The following is a 24,755-nucleotide window of genomic DNA, read 5'->3' as shown; positions in this document are numbered from 1 at the left end:
TAGGTAGTTTCTGTGTGAGCCACAGGTACTGTTTCCTTTAATCCCTTCCAGATGACTCTTTTGCTGGTACCTGGTAAAATTCCTTTTTGGTGCACACCAGTTCATCTCCTGTTGAATATTCAAGGAAGACATTCTGAAACTCCTTGGCATTCACATTCTTTACAGCATTCTCTTCTTCATTACCATCCTGAGAACTGTGATGGTCATCTTGGGCCATCATGTGTTCAGCCTTTAGCTCATGGAGCCCATGGATTTTTGCCTAACATTCCTTTGTCATGTTGTAAACTTGAAACTCTCAGAACAGTAGACTAAGCAATGTTAGGGCTCACTTCATTTATTTCCTGTCTCCTAGAAATCGCTGTCATTTGTTGCCTGATGCTTAATGTTTCAATAACCATATTTTATATATTTTGTTGTTGTTGCAGATGAGGGAGTAAATATGGTACCTGTTACTCCTGCCAAAATTATCTGTGTTTTCATATTAAATCCAACTTCTTTGATAAACCTTCTGTGTTATGCTTGTTTTGCTTTCCCCTAACATTTCTACTCTAATGTCCTAGCCATTGAGTCCATTTTTTTTTTTTTACTTGATTTTATATCTTCAGGTCTTAATCAATTTGTTAAGGCTAAGTTTAGGTATGAACAGATATATAGAAAACGTACCATCATTAATAATTTTGGAATAACACAAGCCTTGAATATAGTGTTAATGAAGGCCAGAATTCTTAATGCACTGCAACTTTATTCAAGAGAGAGTATACATTTTATTTATCATATGTTGGTTCTTAGGCATAATGTATTTTAAATTTTTATGGTACTGTCCTCATTGGAGTCACACACAAATGGGTAGGCACTTTTCAAAAGATTTTTTGGAAATATTTGGAAGGGAAAATGCAAATCCATTAAACTCTAGTTTCTTTAGGGTGATAACTTTTATAAGAATATGTCAATCATGGCTCTTCTTTTAGACTGAATTATAAATCTTCTCGAAGGGGTTATATCATCAGGGCCATGGGCACACCACTTTTTTTCTTTCTCTCACAGTATTCTTAAAAGTATCTTTTTGCCCCAAATTTAGTGCCCAGATATGTCTCCCTGAGTAACAGTGATATAAAATAACATATCTATACTTTATATTTATTTGGTCTTCAGGAAAGGTCTGATTGGGATGGGTTATTTCACAATTTGGAAATTTAGTTATGTGAGGAAGATACTGAAGTGTTTGTTCTAGTAGCAACACTGGAACAATTGTGTTGCATAAGATCCTAGGGGCTCTTCAGAGCCAATGAATCAGTTTCTATGGTGAAAGGTGACCAGTCAGAGCTGAATCAGCAACACTATAACTGAACCCAAGGTTCATAAGTGCACTTTATCTTCTCAGTGTAGCTGCTGCCTCAACCTCTTAAAGACTAGAGAAGAGTATGAGAAAAGCCAGGAGAATTATGAAAGGTTGGGGGCTAGGACGTGGTGGAAATGCTCATAGTGTGATCTCCACTTCTGTTTAAGATCTTGGCAGGCATCAAGAAAGAAAGCAGAGAAGCTATGGGGAGTGATAAATGGAAGCATCACCCTTCTTTGGTGAGAATGCATTCCTTCTCCAGGTAGAAATCGCCATACCCAGGAGCATTCTTACTAGATTTGTCACTGCTATAAACAGTGGAATTTCTGAAAAAATGTTGTTCTATCAGGTTATTTAAACTGACTAAATATTATTTTCTATTTTACTTTGACTCTATAAAGCCCTGGATCAGGAATTTAGTTGTGGAAATCAAAAAGGAAGTTAAAACCAAACCAGTGTGATTTAATTGTCTTTAGAAATAAAAGGAAAGGATCCCAAGTCTTGAATACAGAATTGATGTATTTCCACTGTGAATAATAAAAAAAATGATGGTCATTGGAATGTACTTCAGGAAAAATATGAGTTGTACTTTTAAGGGACTAAAAAAAATCACGAGAATTTTTATTAATAAACAGATGACAGCTTTGCAAACTTTCTGAAAAGGATCAACTTAATTATGTGCCAAGATCTCCTGCTGAGGTAGAGATGATATTTTGCTTAACATAGAACAAATAGTTCTGTAAATGACACCATAACTAGCATGGTCCCTGGTATATGAATGTATGCCAAGCGAATACAAATAGCTTTAAGAAATGTCTTTTTCCTTCTAAAATATTTCTTAATGGTTTGTGCAATTTCATTTCAAAATAGAGAGTGCTTTCTTTTTAGATGCTTTTAGTTTAGAGTAAAATTTAATGTTGTTTACTCTCGAGGTCCGTGTCAGGCAAAGAGAGGTAAAATTGTTTAACCAGTATCTTCCTAGTGAACGTTGCAGTTTAGCAGGAAACAACAGAGGTTCATAGGGACAAATTTCCTATTAAAAACTTCATTTCAGATCTGTCCCTAATGGAATTTCCCTCCAAAGCAAACACGCTTATATACGGTTATTCTTAAATATTAGTTTCCCAGTGTTCAATGAGCTTGAGTGTATTAAAAAATTTAAGACTGGAGATAAAGGATTAAGATGGCTTTACTTTTTTTCTTAGGCCTACAACTATAATCTTGGAGATGTCAACTCAATATTTTAGGTTCAGTATTGTAGAAAATTTTATGTGTACAATTGTGTTAAGTTTATATTTCTTCAAAGCTAAAATGATGCAGCCAATCGACCATTGTTATACTTCCTGCCAATGATGCTTTTCTGGGTTTCTTTTAAAACCTGTTTTTGTTATAATAGTTCTCAGTTTTTGGGTACATTTTGAAAAGTCATGCTCCTATTCTTTTAAATGCTTGATTTCTATTAAGATATATAATAACATCCTTTAAGACTTTAAATATTTTGCCATTGTTCTATACCATAAACAGGATTTATATCACAAGCAAATTTCCAAAATGTTTTTGAGAATCCTCTAGTCTGCAAATTTACAGAACCTAAAATGATGAAAAAATTTCAGAATATTCCTTGAATAAATACATAGATACTACACTAGTGATGCAATAAAATATAAAGAACATCAAAGAAAGTAGCCTCATTATTATTGTTGAAAGTATGAACCTTTCTAAACCTCAGTTTTCCCTTATATAATGTCTATCATAATATCTATCATGTTTGTCTATCATATGTTTCCCTGAATAATGTTTATCATAAAAATGAGAGTATTAAGTAATATTACATTCTCAGAATGATTTACATTACATCTGTCACATAATGGACATTCTGAAAGTCAAATTTCCCCTCCTCCTGAAAACAAATTGTTTTCTCTAACTTTGAGTCAATTGCATACCTGAAACAGGGAAAGGAATATGTTTTCATTTAGTACACTTAGATTTCATACATTTACTTGTATTTGGAGTCATATATTCCATAAAGTACTTTATCTTGTTCATTTACATATGAGTTGTTGTTTTTTTTTTTTTCTCAGCAAAAACTCATTTTGTAGTACCCAAAGAGAGGATTCTATATAAAGCCATTTTAATTTTAGAATATTGTGAAGTATCTTGTAAATTGCAATTAGAATTAGGTAACTTGGAACCATTACAATCAAAATTATGAAGAAACTATGGAGAACTTTTTAGAGTTAATTTTTCATTGTTGAATTTAGTGAAGAACTTAAGGTCTGTCTTTCTTGGCGGAGACAAAATGAGCCCTGATGTAGAAACCTAGCAATGTGTTTGCCACATTGTTAAGGAAGTATAAATACCAGTATTATTCTTTAATTTGTCATCAGAACTTGATGCTTGGTGAAAAGGCCATGTTGAATGGAAATCTCCCATCAAAATGTGAACTAAAGGAGAATGGGGGTTTGGTTATTAAAGATAATCCAGATTAACCAGACAACATTGAGAAATTTTTGAGATTCTGGTACCTGAGAAATTTTCATTAATTTATTCTTACTGTACTTTTACTCAGTTTTATTTACTCATCATCTGAACTGAAAACACAGAATTTTTAATTAACTGATAGGATCCATATCTGGTTATTAGCAGAAATGATAGAAAACAAGAAAACAGCATACCACAAACAGAGAATGAGATATTTAAATTTGACTGAGTACCTGACACGTGTCAATCATTTTCTTACAAACTTCAGAAAACAACTTTAAATTAGGCAGTACTGATATTATTATGATATTTGTTATTGTTACTATGCCCATGTAAGAGATGAAGAAAGAGTCAGAAAGATAAAGTTCATGCCAAAGAAAATAAATTGGTAAGCATGCATTTGAACTAAGTCTAGTATGTCCCAGGGAAAATTAGGTCTTCACATCATCTGTCCAACTCTAAGGGTCAGAGAACTGTATCTAATAACAGTTTGCCACTAACCATGGCTCAGACACAGGGAAGTCATATAAGGTGTCTGGGAGTGTTTTCATGTTAAATTTAGAAACTTGGATGAGATTATTTATATATATATTTTTTTTTTTCTCCCAGATAGGAATTTCATCATCTGCAAATAGCAAGAATCTGAATATAGTCCACAAAATACAACCAATGGAGAATTTTTTTTTTCAAAATTTGTCATTTGGATTTTCTTAATGATCACTTTCCACCCAACTTAATCTCAATACTTAAAAGAAAGAAATTATATAATACAAAGAATGCCTACATAATTCAGTAAGGATTTGGTTTATTAAGTGAAACTTATTTCAAATTTAGTCATTTCTATTAAAATAATTCAATGGATATGGAAAATCTTGCAAAAATTGATTTCTTTATCACATCAAAATAGTTTTCATCAAGATAGAATAAAAAAATTTTCTCCATTTATTTGGTGGAACAAAAATTGGCACGCTATCAAAGAATTAGAAAGTCTGTCATTTGCATGAGAAAAGAACATCTCAATTTTCTAAGTATCTTTTTTGACCCCTGACAATTTTTACAGCATTATAAAGCAGATTTACATAATTATTGATAAATAGTATGAACTCATAGACCTACAACCCAGTTTTCTTCATCAACATTTGACCATTTTTCAGTTTGAATAAACACATTTTTATTCACTTTAGCTAGGAAATGTACTTACTGTTTCTTCTTTCTTTCTTCCTTCCTTACCATCCTGATCTCCCTTCCAGCATTCCATTTTTCTTCTTTTCTCTTAGCTTCCATTTTTTTATTTTCCCTTCTGTACCCCACAAATCTTAATTCTAATATAGGTAACTCAGTAAATGTAGTATAAACACCAATGTTTTGTTTCCTTACCTCAAATATATTACCTGAGTGAATGTATGTATGTATTTATTTTTAAAAAAATATTTATTTATACATACAAGAAATGGGGTATAGGCCAGAGTTGTGGGGAGTGAGAGGATTCACCAGAGACAGTGTGGGGAACAGAACAGGCAGATCGACTGAAATACACTGCTGAGGGTAGCAGCGGGCAATTCAGGAGAGGTCTGCTGTGCCATGTGCGTATCTCCCTGCCCGGGGATAGAACTCATGCTGCAGTGGCTGCAGGCAGCTTCATAGGTTGTGTCTTAATCCCTTGCTCCACTAGGGAGTCTTTAAGTAAATCCAGTATAAGCGGATTTAAGTAAATCCAGTATAAGTGATACTGGAAAACAGCAGATTTTGAAGATGTTTCATGCTTAAGTGAGGAGACCAGGTGTCTATCCAGTGTGTTTCTCTGGCTTTCCTTTCTGCTTTGCTGTTCAGAAGGTTCACCCTTGTCCTATAACTGTAGTTGAAATCAGCTTCCCACTATCAATATTAATTTGATGGTATACCCCATTCATAATAGGACTGTATTTTAAAGTGTTCTTTTTTTTCTAAGTTGCAATGACTATAATATGAGGGACAATTCTGTTTCTTTATTGTTTAATGGCACATGTTAAACTGGAAGACATACTTGAGTATTCTAAATTAATGTAGATTTAATTTATCCACTGAGACACTTTGCTTCCTTCATGTGTCTGATGGTTGTATTAAAATGTATACTGTATTGTCACCTTTATTTGAATGATTGTTTTAAATTCAGTACAAGCATTCGTTTTCACATTGCTTTCATAGCCTTTCTGTCTCTCAAATTATATGACTCTATAGTAGATACAGTATTATTATAGAAGGCAAGCAAGCTTATTAAAAGATAAATAAAGGCTTCTAACAGGCAAGTGTGCTTTTAAGATCTTTAGAGATGTTTGGGAGCAAAGCCAAGCAAACAATCATGTACTGTAAGCAGAAGCTTAAAAAAAAACAAAATCAATACCTTGCTGACTAGACAGCCAATGAGAAAATGATAAGATAAGGGCTAAATTAATCATTTATTGATATGTAGCACCTAGTTGAACTTTATAAGTAAGGGGCTCTTCCCTCTGTGCTGAGAAAATTCTATATGTTGTATCATTTACAGATATATATTAATATAATTTCAAAGTTTATTTGTATTGATGTATACCTGACATACAATCCATTAGTTTTAAATATATACAACATGTTGAATTGATATTTGTGTATATTGAGGTGATTACCACAGTAAGTCTGATAAACATCTGTCCTCATACATAGTTAAAAAATATATTTTTGGCAACTTTTTTATTGAAGAAAATTGGTTTATAACACTGTATGATTTACAAATGAAGGATCACAACTATTAAATGTATGTTATCACATCTTGCCCATAATCCTTTACCACTTTGCTCCCCACCACCAATCTCACTGTCAGGTAACCTCAATTCTGTTTCAGATTTCTAGGCTTTGTTTTGTCTTTTCCTTTGTTTTGTTTATATTCCACATATGAGTGAAACCTGGTATCTGTCTTTCTCCTCTGCCATTTCAGTTAGTAAAATTTCCTTCAGTTCCATCCATGTTGTTGCAAATGGCAAGATTTCATCTAGTGTTTATAAATAAGAAGTGTTCCATTTTGTATATGTACCACAACTTTATCTGCTCATCTGACATTGGGTACTTAGGCTGTTTCTATAACTTGGCTATTGTAAATAGTGCTCCAGACAACATAGTGGTAGATAGATAGATAGATAGATAGATAGATAGATAGATAGATAGATAGATAGATAGATATCTTATTACTTAATATTTCTGTATTCTTTGGATAGCGACTGAGACATGAAATTCAGGGTCATCTGGCAGATTTATTTTTAATATTTTGAGGAATCTCCATGCTGATTTCCAAGGGGGCTGAACCTGCCTACATTTTGTTAAAAGACCCCAGAAATCTAGCAACCTTTAAAATTTTCATATCTGGAATGTGATATCCTGCAATATTTGGTGGGTTTCTTGTATGACTCTAAAACTTATGTGTGACTTTGGGTTTGCTCGTAAACTTGATAAGATGCCTCACAAAGTTGTAGTCAACTCTTTACATAACATATAAAGAGTTTGAAGTAGTACCTGCAACATCGCACTTTTTAAATAAACATCACTTTTCCTCCTCCTAAGTTTACATAGCCCGAGATGAAGTAGGTATGATAATACACATCTTCTAAATTTATTGGCTTTTTATAGATTTACCATTATTACTATGTAAGTAGTTACTAATAATTATTATTACTTAATTGTCACTAAATACTATTTTTAAGTTAGGTATTCCTTTCAATGCTAGATGCATTTTCTTTTCATTTTTAATCTTTGGAAAACTGAAACACAAAGAAGGCAAATCATTTCCCTAAACTACGTGTTAGTAGGAGCCAAAATTAGGATTCAAATCAAATCCCAACTTTACTTCTCAGGTTCTTCCCACTATGCCTCGCTGTCTCTCACTACATTAGAATTCAGAGCTATCCATCCAAAAATGTAAAGTGAATCAAACAATTATTAGATGACTATGAGCAACAGACTCAGAACAACTAGACAAATATAAACAAGTGTAGAGTCAGAGATATTTTGCTAAATATTTTATATTACCTCAAATTGCTTTTAAAATAAATGCAACAAACAAATAGTGAAACTATGAAAGGGGCATTTTGTTTTTCTCTAAACCAGTTAAGGAAAGGTAAGTGGAATTGCTAGACTATGGCTATCCAGAGTAAGCTGGTTTCAGGGCTCAAGGATGATTCTGAAGAAGGATGCCCTACCTACCTATAAGTCTTTATTTTGGAGGTTTGATTTTTTTCTTCATCTGTAGTTCATAAATGCAAATTTATTTATACAATATTGCCATGCAATCTGTCAAGACTACAGACTGTTGAAGAATGATAAGTGGAATAGCAGGGGTTTGGCAGATGACATACTGAGTGTTTTGGCAAAAGATGAGATAATAACTACTTTCCCACTTCACAACCATAAAGTTAAAAGGCAAATTTCTAAATAAGAAAAAAATCACAAATTATTGTCAAGTGCAATAGATGGCATTATAGGATGTAATATGACACTTTCTAATACTGCATACTGAGCACTCAAAAAATTTCCACTGAAAATTGCATTGCATTGACATGCAATTTCTAAAATGTCATTATCGGAACTTCTAGAGAACTAGCTTATTATAAATTCACCTATTTATAAAGAGGATATGTCATTGGTAATTTGTTTTACTTTGTAAGCTTTTCTCAGAAAAAATAATATAAAAGTTTAAAAAATAAAAAATTCAGAAGCAAAACAGAAGTAACAGCATCCCATGGGAAGAGCTACAGCTAGCATTATTATTCTCAACTGCTGGTGCATTCCACTATTCTTTCCACATTCCCTAGAAGAACAGGTTGTGCATGTAAATGCTCATTGAGAAATATTACCCTAATCAATAAGAAGTAACATGAAATTAATTTTCCATTATATCAAACATTTTGCAATGCAAGACAACCTGTAGCTTTACAGATAATCAATATCACTAGAGACTAGAAGAGTTATTTTTGAAGAGAATATGCTTAAAAATATGTTTGTACTGTCTCCCATCTTCATGGAAACCTGGGTTTGCAAATCATTAGGAGACCATACTATTTTTAATGAATAAAAATAATGTGGTTGTTTGCATTAGTTTAGACTTTTGTCGATAGAAAATAGTAATCTGGGCCTCGCCGGTGGCGCAGTGGGTTAAGTGTAGCACTGTGAAGCTGTCCACAGCCTCTGCAGCACGGATTCGATTCCCGGCCTGCCAGGGAGATTCCCACATAGTGCGGCAGACCTCTCCTGTCTTGCCCGCTGCTCCCCTCAGCAGTGTCTTTGGTCCATCTGCCTGTTCTGCTCCCCGCTCTGTCTCTGGTGAATACTCTCGCCCTCCCTCGACTCCAACCTGTACCCCAGTTCTTGTATAAAATAAATAAATCTTTAAAAAAAAGAAGAAGATAGAAATCCAACACAAACTATATATAAAGTAAAATCTCTGCCTCAATTCTAAGGGCTTTGGATGCAGTTGATTTCAGGCACAGTAGGATCTTGGTATTTTCTCAGGGTTTTATTCTCTCTCTCTCTCTCTCTCTCTCTCTCTCTCTCTCTCTCTCTCTCTCTCTCTTCTCCATGTCTCACCCTTCCTTTATTGTTGATTTCTGATTTGGGTGCTTTCTACAGGTTGTCTAATATGAGACATGGCAACTTGAAGTCATAATGCTTAGAATTACCAAGGGAAACACTATTCTTTCAATAGCTATAAATATCGTGTGAAATGAATTTGGCTGACACCGTTAGGTTATTGATAGAGGCTCCTAAATTGACTCTCTCCTCACTTACGTTTACTGCCTCCTTAGAAATAAAATCCTATATGTTGGCATATGGCAATCTAGAATTAATCATGCCATTTCCCAGCCTTCCTATAGCAAAGTGCAATCATGTGACATTGAAATTGAAGCAGAAGTGTTATCTTATGTGGGAATTCCAGAAGACAAAAGAGAATGTCCTCAAAGTAAAAGGGCTAGATAGATAGATAGATAGATAGATAGATAGATAGATAGATAGATAGATAATTTGTGTGTGTATATATATATGTATTTTTATATATATGTAATACAAAGGGTGTATTGCATACACAACACTCAACATAGGGACTCTGAGTAATCATTAGATTCTGAGTAATCATAAGTAGGCAGGTAGATAGGAAGGCAGAAAAGGAGGAAGAGGGAAAGGGAGAGAAATGCAGATTATATATAAAAATATATGAACTTAGATATATAAATATATATATAAGGAATATATGTGTTGGGGATAAAGAATATATATATATATATATATATATATATATATATATATATATATATATCCCTGCAATGTGACGGATCTTGTGCTAATAGTCTTCTGCCCATCAGGTGACTAAGAATATATTTAGGATGGTGGCACCAAATGGCAAATGTCTGGATTCCTGAGGCCATTGGTTGACCCCTATGCAATCCCCCTGCATTGCCCTTGCCCTTATCCATATATTTAATGACTATCTTATACAAAATTCCTAGGATTTGTTGTTTTTCTGATACCATTGTAAACATTTTCCTTTGTGTTTCCTTTTTGGTTATGGCTAATGCACACACATTCACACACCCACGCCCACATTTATTCTTAGCCTTCCCATTCATGTGTTACTCACAGTAATTTGTAGATTCCTTTGTATTCCTTTTTGTATAAAGAGAAACTTAAAATGTTTCTTTCGCATCAGACTCCTAGTCCTCATCCCTGGTTTTTGCTCCTAAATGAATGTTACCAGATAATTTTATCCTCTTCAGAAATAACATAGGCAGATTCAGGAACCAATATTGTTGCAATATAAACCACAAATAGTTCTACGTGTTGTTGGTCCCTCAAATTTATGCTGGTATCTGCAAATTATGTGAATGCATATTAAACAAAGAAACATGTTTTAATGCTATATTTGCTTTATATTACCAAAAAAGAAATAATGCTCCATTCCAATGTATTTTCACAATAGGAATTCATTGAAAAATCTACATACTGTGAGAACTTTACTTGAATACTGTAATGTGGAATTACATATGTTCTACTCTACATTTAGTTTTTTTGGGGGTCAGTGATTTTCAATTGTGATTGTTCATTGGCAGCACCAGCTAGTTTTAATAAAAATACTGATATCTGTATTCCACTCCAGAAACTCTAATTTGACAGAAGAAAATTTTAAAGCTCCCCAGATGATTTTAATAGGTAGTCAATTTGATAACTACTATTTTTAACCTTGCTCAGTTCTGTGTGTGTGTGTGTGTGCATGCGTGTTTGTATACAATACAGGCATAGGTGGGTGTGTCTCTCCTCAAGGGAGATTTTAAATGCAGAACTAGTCTACAGAGTTTATATTTGTTTTTAAAAAATTAAATCTAATATAAGCAACACCTGGCAAAGAATGACTAAAACTTATACTATACATTAGGTTCAGTGAAATTTAAATAATGACCATTGAAAATAGGAGCTTTGTATTGTGCTATTTAAATGGTTGTTTCATTTTGGCAATTAAAATTCATTTCCCTGAATCTACTGCTCTATGGGAATATTATTTCCATTCTAATTATCCTCACACATTTCTGGGCTGACTTAAATATATAGAAGGCCACATTAGAAATTTGACCAATTTTAAGCCAATTTTTAATCTAGAGTTATCTGTAGCACAGGCCAAAGGATGTATTGTAATATAGAGCACTCAACATAGTGACAAAGTTAGATTTTGACTAATAAGCAGGCAGATAAATTGGAAGGTATAAAAAGGGGGGGGAAGGGAGAGAAATGCAGATTATATAGGTATTTATATATATGTACTTATATATGAAATATATAAGGAATATATATGATGTGCAATGCATGTGAGAATATATGTGTATATATGTGTGTATGTATGTTTGTGTGTGTGTGTGTATATATATTATGTTGGCAGAAATCCATTTGAAGGCTATAATGATGACTTTTGTAGTAAAATGTTTCTGTAGCTTGATTTGTGTATAAATTCCTTCTTTGCTTTTGTAAGATTAGAGAAATCACTGTAATTCTGAAGCATATTGTTGGCATTTATTTGAATGCATATAATAATGACTTCTAGAGATTTTTGAAGATTGAGTCTAGTCATGCTTTGAAAATGTTTAGTCATGAGGTTGACTGGGCCCTGGATAGATAATCATTCTTAATTTTTCCTAATTATACTAAAATCATTTGTTTCATAACCTTTTTGAATCCAACAGTCTATTCAATAAGATGCATTTTAAAGTAGAGTAGCAACACCATCAAAGAGTTTACCTTCTCCTTTAGTTAATTTATCTTATTAGTCTGAATCATGAGACATTTCACTATCTCTAATATGTCTGAGAATGAGAATTTGATAAATATGTGAAAGAAAAATGTGGCATAAATTGTTTATTGACATTTATAATTTTTATTGTTATAGAAATTATAATATCTTAATATTTTAAACACTTGCTACTCATTGTGTTTCATAGACCAAGGACAAGATTATCACTTAAGTGCCTAATAGAAATCCAGATCAACTCAATCAAAGTCTCCATTTTGGCAAATTTCTCAAATTACTTATATTTATATACATTAAAATTTTAAAAAGCACTGCTTGAAACTACATAGAGTGTGCTATTACTCTTATAATAATTAAAAAACATATATATGACCTAAGTTTAAAATAAATTCTTGTTGCATGCATTCTGATTCTGGCTCCTATGCAAACAAGTTAAGCACTAAGTCAGTGGTAAAAGCACGCTATTTTTGATATTGACTCTGCCATTTAATGGTGGTTAAATTCATTCTAAGTTCCTAAGCTTCTAAGAGTTTTGATTTATCATTTATAAAGTGAATAGCTAGTTAATACCTCTCCTGATATTCAATGGTAAAAGTGAGATGACACTTTATTAATTTTCAAGTTCTGTCCACCTTAGGCATTTTTATAATCAATAAGTTTAGAGCAGCTGACCATAGGTAGATTATGAATGAGAACTTCTTCGGAAAGAAGATAAGATGACAACCTTAGGGCCTCCCCGGTGGTGCAGCGGTTGAGCGCTGGGTTGTGAAGCTGCCCGCAGCTTCTGTGGCACAGGTTCGATCCCCGGCTGCTCCCCGGCCACTGGAGGAGGGTCCCGCATGGCGTGCAGACCTCTCCTGCCGCCCGCTGCTCCCCTCAGCAGTGTACTTCAGTCTTTCTGCCTGCTCTGCTCCCCATTCTGGCTCTGGTGAATTCTCTCAACCTCCCGCGCCTCTGACTGTACCCAGTGCTTGTATAAATAAACAAATAAACAAGCAAACAAATAAATAAATAACTTAAAAAAAAATAACAACCTTAGACTTTGATTAATGGCCATTTCTTTAGCTGTTTTATTGCAGGAATAAAAGGCGGCTTAGGGAGGATATGTCTCCTATAGAAAGGATAATTTGGAATAATTTTGACTTTTTTATTGATTAATTAGAGTTTGTTTGTTTGTTTGTTTGTTTTTTGCCTGGGTCCTGCAATTAAATGCTTTCTAATTAGTCCAAAATGAAAGCATAACCAATCACATAAAATAGGGCAGAAAGATGAATTTTATTCAGCACATGCTTTCAATTTATCCTAGGAATGCTTCTTAGTCAGTAACTGAATTAAGCTCTGAGGAAACGTCAAATGCTCTGGACTTGGCAATCAGGTATCATGAGGGATGTCTTCATGGAAATCAATGATGCAAACCCTGGTTCTTTCCACTACAGATAAAAAAACTTGTGGACCTCATGAATTCCAGTGTAAAAACAACAACTGTATTCCAGATCACTGGAGGTGTGATAGCCAAAATGACTGCAGTGATAATTCAGATGAAGAAAACTGTAGTAAGTAACTCTTGCCTGAAAACTTTGCAAGTTTGACGGCCTCTTCAATAAGCTAGATGGAAATTTTTAGTTCAGTTAATATATGAATTTGAAACTATCTTTACTGCAGAGCATTTTTTATACATATATTCACATTTGGACGAGAATATTTAGATTAAATTGAACTGAATCTCAAATGGTAGAATTATTGAAATGTTTATCCTGGGAGTTATTTTCTTACAGTTATCAGAATTGGTATGGAAGTATCATGAAGTTTAATGCAAGCCATTAGCATGCAATGAAGGAACCCCTTGATGCAAGTTCATACAAAGAGCTGAATGATGTGAAGACAGTATAAGACATATCATTCTTTAGCGGATCATATTCATTTCATTTCAGGCTCAAATTCTTTTATACTACAAATTCACCCAAGAGCATCTTTCGGTGAAATATCATTTATTCTCTCTGGATTGGTGAACATCATGTGTATTCAGAATGATTTTCTATGAGAACAGAATAACACTATTATCATCGTCTGTCTTCTGAATTTTTATGTAATAATTTTTAAAAATATCCAATAATTTTTTTTTAAGTAATGGTAGTTTATAAAATTTTGAGTGTCTTTATCTTCTAGAATCAATGTCTATCAATGCTGATAGTTATAACTATATTAATGGAATATTAGTGGTACTTTTTTTACAATGATGTTTAAACAAAGAAAGTAATATAACCATGTTTAAAATAAAATAATAAGCAAATCCCATATATTAAATATTTATATTCCGCTACTTCAAAAAAGAACTTATTGATAACAACAATAATGTCTGTTCCTATACTTCTTTACATTAGGCTTAGAACATTTATTTCCCAGGAGTCTTTTACATATAAAGCAAGCAATTAGTAGAGTAACAGACTTAATACACCACTTGGAATTTAGTTTGCAAAATATCAACTGGTTTGAATGACTTTCAAAACTTTACCTGACTATTGTTTTAGAATTAGGTACAATAAATGTGAAATTTCTGGATCAATAGGATTATGGAATGCTCTGAATATAGGAACCTTTTTTATTTCCTTTCCATATAGGTATCGCCCAACTGACCATAGTCTTTAGAAAGGTAAAGAAGGTTGCATAGAGTCATTAGAGCTTTCAATTTCTTTAATTAATAAATTTTAAAAACTTTATTTAGCTGGCTGGTTCTCGGTTTGTATCTAATGATTAAAATTAAAATCTGATGTAGTGGAGGTGGTAGAAATTGAAGAGTAAATACAATAAAGAAATACATATATATATATATATATATATATATATTCTGTTTATTTGTATTATACACCTTACAAATAACTGCTAGCTTAGTTTGGGATACATTTAGTGTCAATTATCAATAAGCTCTATAAGGCAAAATGCCATGTAACTGAATGATATTGAGATCCAGAGAGTAAATTAAAAAGCAACATTGGCAAATTCCATCGCGGAGATCTCCCTTTTCAAGTGGTAACTGCCATTGTGTGAGACATAAGATTACTGCTATAATAAGCAAAGAAGAAGAATGAAGGATTGTGATAGCCTGCTTTTGAGTCTGCTGGGATTTCCTAAGTGGTTGAGAAACGTTTTGCTGACATCTCCTAAAAGTCAGCCTTTGATACAAGAAAACAAGGAAAAGGAACACTGACTCTCACTTGTCACTGTGGAAACTTAGTGATAAATCATTGTAGCCACAGAGCCCTTAACAAAAAGCAAGGAATGTAGCTGCACTATCAAGCATTGCAGTAGAAAATACCCAATTATGTGTGGTTCTCTTTTAGTTCCTATTCACCCAGAGCTTGTGGTCTAAGACAAGCAATATTGATGAATTTGCAGAGGAAAGATGACAGTGAACAAGAACGAAACTTATTATAGTTGTGAAATGGAAGAATAGAAGGTACATGCAGGACAAGATCAGAGTTTGGTAACATGTTAAACACATAAAACTATGTAAGAGGAAGAAGATCAAGGTATCTCAGATAATTGAGTGTTCAAAGATAATATCTTGAATAGGTCAGAATATATGAAAAATCCTAAAAAACGTGAATGTCTGTAGTTCTTCCTGGGCAGCAGCTGAGTCACTGAAGAATGAAAAAATAATGCAATATATCTGTAAAAAACACCAAGAGATAAGTCTTACAGATATCAGCATTAGAGTTAATAGTGTTGCTATATTAAAATACTGTCAAGACATTTTCAATCTCTTATTATCTATTGAAGCTTATTATCTATTTTTATTGTGATTATATAGTATATCATATATATATATATATATACACGTGTGTGTTTGTGTGTAATTAAAAATATACTGATGACAAGAATATATCCATAAAGGCAGTGGTACATTTTTGTCATACTCTGTGAACATCAATAGTCAGGTATGCACTGATTCACATTTGGTAGTTACCGTTTGTATTATTAAGTAGTAAATTATAAGAGTAGTAAATTAGCCTTATAGATAAAAAGCAACAGCAAAAATATTTTTACATGACCACATTTCATCACCCAACATTAACTTGCTTATCATTGCCTGATAATGTCTTCATCACATTCATTTGATCTCATTTAAATATTTGGAAATAGTCTAGGGTGGAGAGTTATATCTCAGGTCTAGCACAATGCCTGACATATTTAAATCAGGAGCAGTATTATAGAAATCCTTTTGGACTACTTTGTTTACAGCCTGTATTTGATGAATTTACTTTCTAAATTGTAATAGAAACATTTCAGAAATAGGTATGGAATGGTCTGAATTGTAGTGCAACAATTAACTGACAGCTATGTTTGAATCTAATATACTTGGTATTTTTATATTTATATGAGATAATTTGGCTATTGTTATTTTATCATCATATGCTGAATGTTCCCTTTATAAAGTATTCATTAGGGACACTTTGCTTCAGCAATGATTTCTGCTCTTAAAAATAAGAAAATTACATTATTATTTGAATTGTTTTATAATCTGAATCTTATGGGTTTGGAAATTTTTGAGAAGTTTCATCTATATTATCTTTATCCAACAACTGATAAAATATATATGGCACATGTGCCTTCTAAATAATTGTCGTGAAAAATAAATTACTTCTATCTTTGCATTATTAAGAAGTAACATTCCAATCGCTTTAAAAATATTAAATAGTTTGATCAGCTAGATTTAAGTTCACATAAAGAGACAAGTTACATTTGCCTGATTTCATTTCTAGTACTTTCACACTGAATTTATGTCAGACAATTATTTATATGGTATGTCAGTTATATTAATTGTGTTCTAAAAATTCTCCTCAGATTGCTTACACCCACATTCATATAACTTTTGAACTTATAACCAAGTTTTGTGGTAATGAATTCAGTAAAGAAATTGGAGCCTGGGAATTCCTCTGTTCTGCCACTATCTCTAGCTTTGAAAAATCACTTTTATTTTCTAGGCTTAGTTCTTTTGGTTTTGTGCAAAATGGCTTCCAAAACTATTTTCAGTTATGAAACTGCTGTGTTTTTGCCTCTGTTAGTATCAAAGTAGTGGTCAGTCTACATGATGTAGCTGTCCTTCTTTCTTCTTATAGAATCTAGATCAGCTTTCCAAAACATGGAAAACCTATAAAAATATATTGGTAGCCAATCTGGCATGTTTATATTATATTTATGGTAAACATGGTTAATTGTTCATATATGGGGTTCCCTATCTATTCTAAGGCTGGAGACATAGGCATTGTAAGAGAATTTGTGTGGAAAACAATTTAGAAATACTGGGTAAAATATGACGTTTATATTATCTATCCAGATGGGCAGACTTCAGAGATAGTCATTTTTTTTGTTTTTTTTGTTTTTGTTTTTTTTTTTGAAATTTTGACAAGAAAACTGCTTACGCTCCTATCCTGGCAAGGTCTAACAATTGGTCTTTTACTTTATGCAGAAAAGATCTAAAGTAAGATAAAATAATAGGAATAAAATCCCTAGACCTTCCCTCAGGTTTTTTTAGGGTTTTTTTGAGATATCTAGTTGCATATAGATGAGAGTTAAAAAAGGAAGTTTCCCTAATCCTTGATGACATGTGGGTATGTATAAATTATTCATGATTATTGTTCAGAATTAGATTTGCTGGCATTTTTAAGAACATGCTAGAAGTATGCAGAATTTACAATTCCACTGGAAAAAAAAAATTGTTCTCAACAAATCACTTAGTCCCTCTGCCCCTATATTGGAACAGAATAATTAGTGATGTAGGAAAGTCTCTAAAGCACAAGGGTTTTTTGAAACTATTGGGCAACTACTTCAAACTACTGGCTATGTAACTTTTAATAACCTTGTATGAATAACATTCAACCCTCCTTGTAGAAAAGTGTACAAAAGTCTGCAAAATCATTGCTGCTTTCCACATGGTGAACACATTTTCTGTTAAATTAGAGATAAGTTAGAATATTAAAGAGTGAATCCCTAAGAATTATCCAATCTCATAAAATTAAATGTTACTACTGCTATTTTTGAACTTCTAATTACAGTGTGTTTTAAATGTGCTCTGTATTTTTTAATGAAGATCTGTTTAGTTATTTGCAATTGTTAAATAAATTGAGCATATTTCACTCTTATTTTCCCTAAGAATGGGACTATCTATATGAATATGTAGAAGGAAGGTGACCCAGCTTCAGTATGGAGGGAACATAAGAGAAATGGGGTTCATTTTATTATTATTCAATGAAATAGACTTTGCTTGCCATGTGCCATGGGCAAGTAACTTCACTTCTCAGGGCTTTGTTAGTGTCTATATTAGGTGACACTTATGTGAGCTCTTACACTTGCTATGTGAGCTCTTACACTTGCTATGTGAGCTCTTACACTTGCTGTGTTATTTGAAATAAGCTCCTTATCCTCAGTTTACTCATCTGAAAGTGGATACAATAACAACATCTGATGTGTTGATTCAAGCTCCTAACATTAACTACCTGCCGCCTCACAACAAATAAATGTTTAGTAGCTAGTAGTTATTATGGTTATAATTTGTAATATTAGTAATAGTGTTAATGGAGCCTTTTTAAAGATTAAAACATATATATAAACAGCATAAAGGCAGAGAAAATCTTACTGTCATCACAAAACAACAGGGGCACCTAAGGGGAGTCCTCCAGTTAGTGAGTTTTTCCCATTCTGCAGGATGGCATCTTATCTTAGTCATTGCCTGAAGTTCACATTACAAAATATAGTCAGTCCCAGAGCAGAAGGGAATTCTCTGAAACATAATACATGTTTTACAGTTCCTCCAGTTTTCTCAAAAGTATTTTTATGTGTAAATGTAGGCCTCATCACTATCAGCCATTGAAGATGTTTCCCTGTAGCTGTGAACCAAGTGATTATGTAGAGCACTATCCAAATGCAGGCTAAATTAATTATGTTCTGTATGCAGGAAATTAGACTTCATGTGCACAGTTCTTCATCTTTTATTTCAGTTTTCTCTTCTTCCTTTACCCAAATGAGGATATTATAATTTGTCAGACACCTACTAATTAACTTAATGAGTAGAGTAAATAAGAAGGGACTGACATCATGCCAGAAATCAGTTCTTTTTAAAGAACAAAAGCTAAACAAGAGATGATCTCTAGCAGTCATATTGATGACTTGCAGGAACAGATATCTAAATTTCTACTTCATTGTCCAGATTAAACATAGTCTACTCAGGAATAAGTCAAGGAGCTTGTCATAGTCTGGCATTATATCCTATATGGACTACAGTGAGCCATAATTAATTCATAACTGGTAAATTACTAAAGTGACAATTAAGTGATACAGGGCATGAACAAGCTGTTGTGTAAACAAGCAGGTCATCCATCACATTCATAACATCCGCACGTACCTTATTTGTTCCATGAACTTGAAGATTTAGAAAGCCACTAGACTATAAAATTAAAGAACCCAAGGCTAGACTCACTCCTCCATTAATAAACAGCCTCCTGGGTACAGAGACACAAAATGTTTTAGTTAAAGTAAATACATTAAAATGACTTAGAATTCAAACAACTGAAAAAAGATTATTGTTATACTATAATATATAGATTTTATGCTTTTACTTTACTACTATGTTTTTATTAAATAGTAGGCTGTTTATCTTTTCTCAATTTTTTTATAATGCCACTCTCTACTCAATGAATTTGAAAAATCATTATATACCATAGATGTTTCATTAAACATTTTTCTTAAACAATGTAGTAGTTCTGTAGTGGACCTCTTTTTCCTTAATGCTACCTCATGGTGTTCGTCATACAGACTTTAGAATGCAGCTGCATGTAATAGAATAACCCTGTGCCATTTTTCTGTCCCCAGAGCCACAGACCTGTACGTTGAAAGATTTTCTCTGTGCCAATGGGGATTGTGTTTCTTCAAGGTTTTGGTGCGATGGAGATTTTGACTGTGCAGATGGTTCTGATGAGGTAGGCACCTTTGCAAAATCAAACAGAATAAAGCAATTCTTTAGAGTCACTTTTATAATTAATATTGGTTAATCCAATGAGTCTGTCCAGGGAAGCTTTGAAATGCCCTTTGCTCCTGAAGTGCTGAGAAAAATAGTATATATGTACACTGCACTGCACACACCAGGCAGAGGGAATAGTTCTTCTGCTACTACTGACAGTTAATTTTATAGTCTGTTTTAGCTCAAGTGGTGAATGGCTGGGTTGGGAATAAGATGTTTGGAAACCCTATTCCCTACAGCTGATGCCTTTGGCATTTGTGAATTTGTTCATAAATTTTCTGCAGTATTTATAGTCAGGACTAATATTTTTATGCATTTTAAACAGTCTCTTCTCCCCAGTTGCTTTCTTCAATAGATATCATCATGTAGACTTCGATGTGGGTCATCAATTTTTATGAAACTACAGGTTTAGTTTTATTTAGATGATGAATCACAGTCCATTTATAAGGCCTATATTCACACAGCTTAAATGAAAGTCTAGAATTTCTGTGAATAGTCCTGTAAACTTATATTGTGCTAACATTCATAATCCCCTCCTTAATTCATTATTTATTCATCTATGTATTTTGTGTTTCAGCTATTAATTGCCCCACGATGGTTTCAAAATAATACATCACATGGTTTTATGTATTTTTTCATCAATCTAAATGACCCCTAGGTCTCTCTTTCCAGTATCAATTGTTTTTCATGATTTTCTCTATTAATGATCTTCCATATTAATCTAAAAAACAAGATGCTTAACAGTAAAGTCACGTCAGAGGTGAAAGAAAAACAGGTTGCTGGTTTGTTGCTACCATGACTGCTTATGAGATACAGCTCTGCTGCTGTGGTTGACACATATATGTGCTCACCCACATGAAAGTCCAATCACTGGCTATAGAATTGGCTAGAGAGAATTTTCCCTGCTGCTCTCAAGATTTCTGTGTTTCAGGTCCAATTTCCTTAGGTATTCGCTGATTTCCAGCCTCTTTGAGAGACAGGCAGGTGCTTACTATTTACAGAACCCACACAAAGTAGTTCTTTCCCAGTTTTCAAGTATTTTTATCAGGATTGGACAACTCTTTTCTAGTATCTCACTATCTTAGAAAAGTCCTCTTAATCACATTCAGGACCCTAGATTTTGGAAATAAATGCATTTAGCTTCTAACCTGACAGCTAACAAATCTAAACCTTGAGGTTACAAAGTTCTCCCACAAGTTGAAAAATACCAGTTTTATGCCTGAGGTTATTTGCAAAATTAATCAAAACATTTTTTTTAAATCTACAGAAGAATTAAATTCTTACATGGCTCAGCTACTACTTAGTATCCACCTAAAAAAAATTGTCAGATGTTCCCAGTGAGGAAAACACATTGCATATAAACTCTGAAAATATCTTGTTTTTGCCTTCTTTTAAAAATATGTTCTACCTGTCTTGTTAATATATGAAACATTAAGAGGTGGGGATATATAACTTAACATTTATTATTTCACCTTTCATGTTATTCACTAGAGGTCCAAAGTACATATTCAGAATCAAAGACTTCAAAAATTTCATTGAGGTAAAAGTAAACAATCTGTATTAACATCATTTTCTCTCATGACACAAATTCATGGATATAGTTAATTGATGGTTAAATATATCTCTGTTATATAAGGATTTTCACGATAATGCCCCAAGGCAATCAAATTAACTGTCTTAAAAGTGATCTTTCTCTGTGTTGATATTTAGTGCAGTCTATATGTAATAAAGTGGCTGACATTATGAGCAATGATTTCTATTTTCTTTCTGCAGTTTAAAATGACAGTTGCATTGACAAAAAAAAAAAATGCCAGCAAAAAAAGGAGAACTGAACAAATGTTTAGGAAGCAGAATTACATACAGGATTCTCTCTTATTAGGAACAAAGGAAATGACTGTAGGCATAAGTTTTTGTATGAATGTGAGCTGATAGTAAAATTAGTTTGTTAATATCCAGCCAAAACAATAAAGAAACCAAGAACTTGGATTAATATAATTTTATTTCAAGTTAGTGGCATACACAGAGAAGTATTTAAAGTAACTTAATAAAATATTTTTCTTATGAATCCAGTATAATGTATTGTAAGAACAAAAAAAAAAAAAGCAAAGGACTCAAACTCTAGATTTGTTAGTAATACTATTGTTTTTGTTAATTGGGAACTCAAAGAGATTGATAGTAGGATATTTTAAATGCTTAAATTATATTAATAATTCAGTACTAAAAATTTACAACTAAAATAAAGGAGATATAAAAATAGAAACAAAGTAAAAATGGTATAATATTAATTCAAGTGTCCATATAAGATATTGATTTATGCTTCTTTTTCCAAAAATATTTCATTCTTAGATCTGCCACTAAAAAAAAAAATTCTAAAACTGACATCCCAGCAGTAAAAACCTTCCTGAGCATCCATGTAGTGTCCTCTAAATGCCATTTCCCAGTTAAAATAAACAAAACTCCTTTGAGAAATGTCTAATGACAGGTTTGAGAGGGAAAATTGACAAAATGAGTCACTGACATCTTGTCATGTCAGAAAACAAGACTATTAGGATAGTGTCCAGAAAGTACAGGAAAAAATTTTAAAAGATTTCCACTGATTAAGAAGTTAATTTAAGTATTAGAAAGTAATCTTAGAAAATTGAAACACAATAAATATCTAACAATATATGAGATCATAGCAATACTCTAAAAAAGTAAAAACTCAATTGTCACTTGGGAGGTTGCTAAGGTATCAACATTGTAGGGTTCAATCAACCAAATTAATAATGTCTCACTTTCTATAAAGCAAATAACCTGGTTTCTTCAAGTAAAAGCTGGCATTTAGAAAACTATAAGAATGGGAAATATACATTAAAAGAACAGCAAACGTAAATTCAATGTGTAGATCTCATATATATCCTTGTTTTATCAAGTGGTATTTTTATATAGTCAAGAAAATGAGAAAATTTTGAATCTAGTCCAAGAATAAACATATACTAAGGAATTTTTGTTAGTTTCACAATGTTGTTAATTTTATTATGCTATTGTTATATTTTTTTAAAAATCCAGAACATCCATAAGAGGTAGGAGGATATGAAACATAAATAATGGATTGTTAATAATTGTGAAGCATGCATAATGGGCACATGAGTTAATTATTATATTCTCTCTTTGTTAGACTTTAAAGCTCTGAAATAATAATTAAATATGACGCAAAAATAGATTCACCTATATGCATGCATAATCCCCCCAACACATAGAGATATCAACTGCTCTATCATTTATCATAGATCAAAATCTGTTGTTGATACAAAAAGTATGCAGAAGTACTAACTAAGGTGTTTTGTCAATACAGATGCTCCAATACCTTTGATTGTTGAGCTATTTTACTTAAATTAGCTTATTGTACATTAACCATTTATTTTTTCTTAAATAAATGCTGAGCAGTTAGTATAATCCTGGCAGTTTTCTTTTTAAAGATTTGTTTTATTTATTTATGCATACAAGAGCTGGGGTGTAGGCCAGAGGTGAAGAGGGTGAAAGGATTCACCAGAGACAGAATAGGGAGTAGAGCAGGCAGATCTACTGAAATACATTGCAGCAGGCGAGACAGGAGAGGTCTGCTGCACTATATGTGAGTCAGCTCCAAGGCCCGGCATGGAACTCATGCCACAGTGGCTGGTAATAGCTTCCTAGTGCTAAGACTTAACCCCTTGTGCCACCAGGGAGGCCCTATCCTGGCATTTTTCCTTGGGAAAAATCCTAGTTTCTTGGAAACTAGGTTCATAGGCAAGCATGACTACTATATATGTAGACAGATATGAATACTATACCAGGGGTGCTTAATTACACACTATTTTATTTTCTAGTCCTTGTTTTCTGCATTTTCTACTTCATTCATTCATCCAGCAGATTTTATTGAATGCTTGCTGAGCATGGGAAGTATGGTGATGAGCAATATGTATGAAAACACTTTCTTGACAGTGTGTGGGTTATTTCTCCAATGTCTTTTATACCATACACCATTACCTAGCTTAGCCTTCAGAAACTTCACATTTTAATTATCCTTTCTATGAAATACATTTCCTTAGATGGTTCCATTTCTGGTAAAATTTCCTTCCTGAAGCCTTTCCTAAAAACCATATGTCTAAAACCATATCCATTTATTTTGGCGATATATGCATTTTATTACCATTGTTTCTTTAGGTGATGTTCTTTCCTACTAGCTTATCAAATGCAAGGATATTTGTTTCCTCTGTATTCTTATTCAGAAGTTCTCTGACAATTGATACACTTTTCCTATTTGGAAAAATAAGAGAATAAAGAAGGAAAGAAAATCAATTTTATAGCAGATATTTTAATTTAACTATCATCAATCTAGAGAAATTACACAAATTTAGAAAATTAACTATCTTTAATGGGGATGAATTTGGAAAGAAATGGAGTGCTAGCTTAACATCCATCACTCATTTGGAGTTTCACAAACTGTGAGAATGTTGTACCTTATGTAGAAGGAACAGACAAGTACATTTTGACAAGAGTAGAACTTGCTTAACTATAGGAAATCATCATGCCAAAAAGACATTTCATTGCAGAATCCCATTTCAACCATAGAGGTCATACCCAAGAAAGAAATGTCTACAGAATTA

At 32.9% G+C, this 24,755-nt stretch overlaps 1 protein-coding gene and 1 long non-coding RNA gene across 3 annotated transcripts in view; one reads left to right on the top strand and one right to left on the bottom strand.

The window, feature by feature from the left end:
• The window catches only part of LRP1B (LDL receptor related protein 1B), a 1,722,250-nt gene that overhangs the window by 1,560,161 nt on the left and 137,334 nt on the right, over positions 1 to 24,755 (top strand). Inside the window, exons 67-68 of the mRNA XM_054699700.1 lie at positions 13,550 to 13,666; positions 19,980 to 20,086. Coding sequence (XP_054555675.1) covers positions 13,550 to 13,666; positions 19,980 to 20,086 — 224 coding nt within the window. The remainder of the gene's footprint in view (positions 1 to 13,549; positions 13,667 to 19,979; positions 20,087 to 24,755) is intronic.
• On the bottom strand, positions 13,707 to 24,326 carry LOC129146627 (uncharacterized). 2 transcript variants are annotated; one of them, XR_008553547.1, is made up of 3 exons: positions 24,299 to 24,326; positions 19,990 to 20,094; positions 13,707 to 13,718 (listed from the first exon to the last, which is right to left on the bottom strand). It is a non-coding gene; the product is annotated as an uncharacterized LOC129146627 (long non-coding RNA). The 2 variants fall into 2 exon arrangements; XR_008553546.1 differs by lacking the exon at positions 13,707 to 13,718 and adding an exon at positions 19,576 to 19,609.

The sequence above is a fragment of the Talpa occidentalis genome, unplaced genomic scaffold, assembly GCF_014898055.3.
Source record: "Talpa occidentalis isolate TD23 unplaced genomic scaffold, MPIMG_talOcc4v2.1 talOcc4.3, whole genome shotgun sequence".
NCBI classification, from domain to species: Eukaryota; Metazoa; Chordata; class Mammalia; order Eulipotyphla; family Talpidae; genus Talpa; species Talpa occidentalis.
Note: the sequence above shows the minus strand (reverse complement) of the source record. Positions and strands in the feature narration are given on the sequence as shown.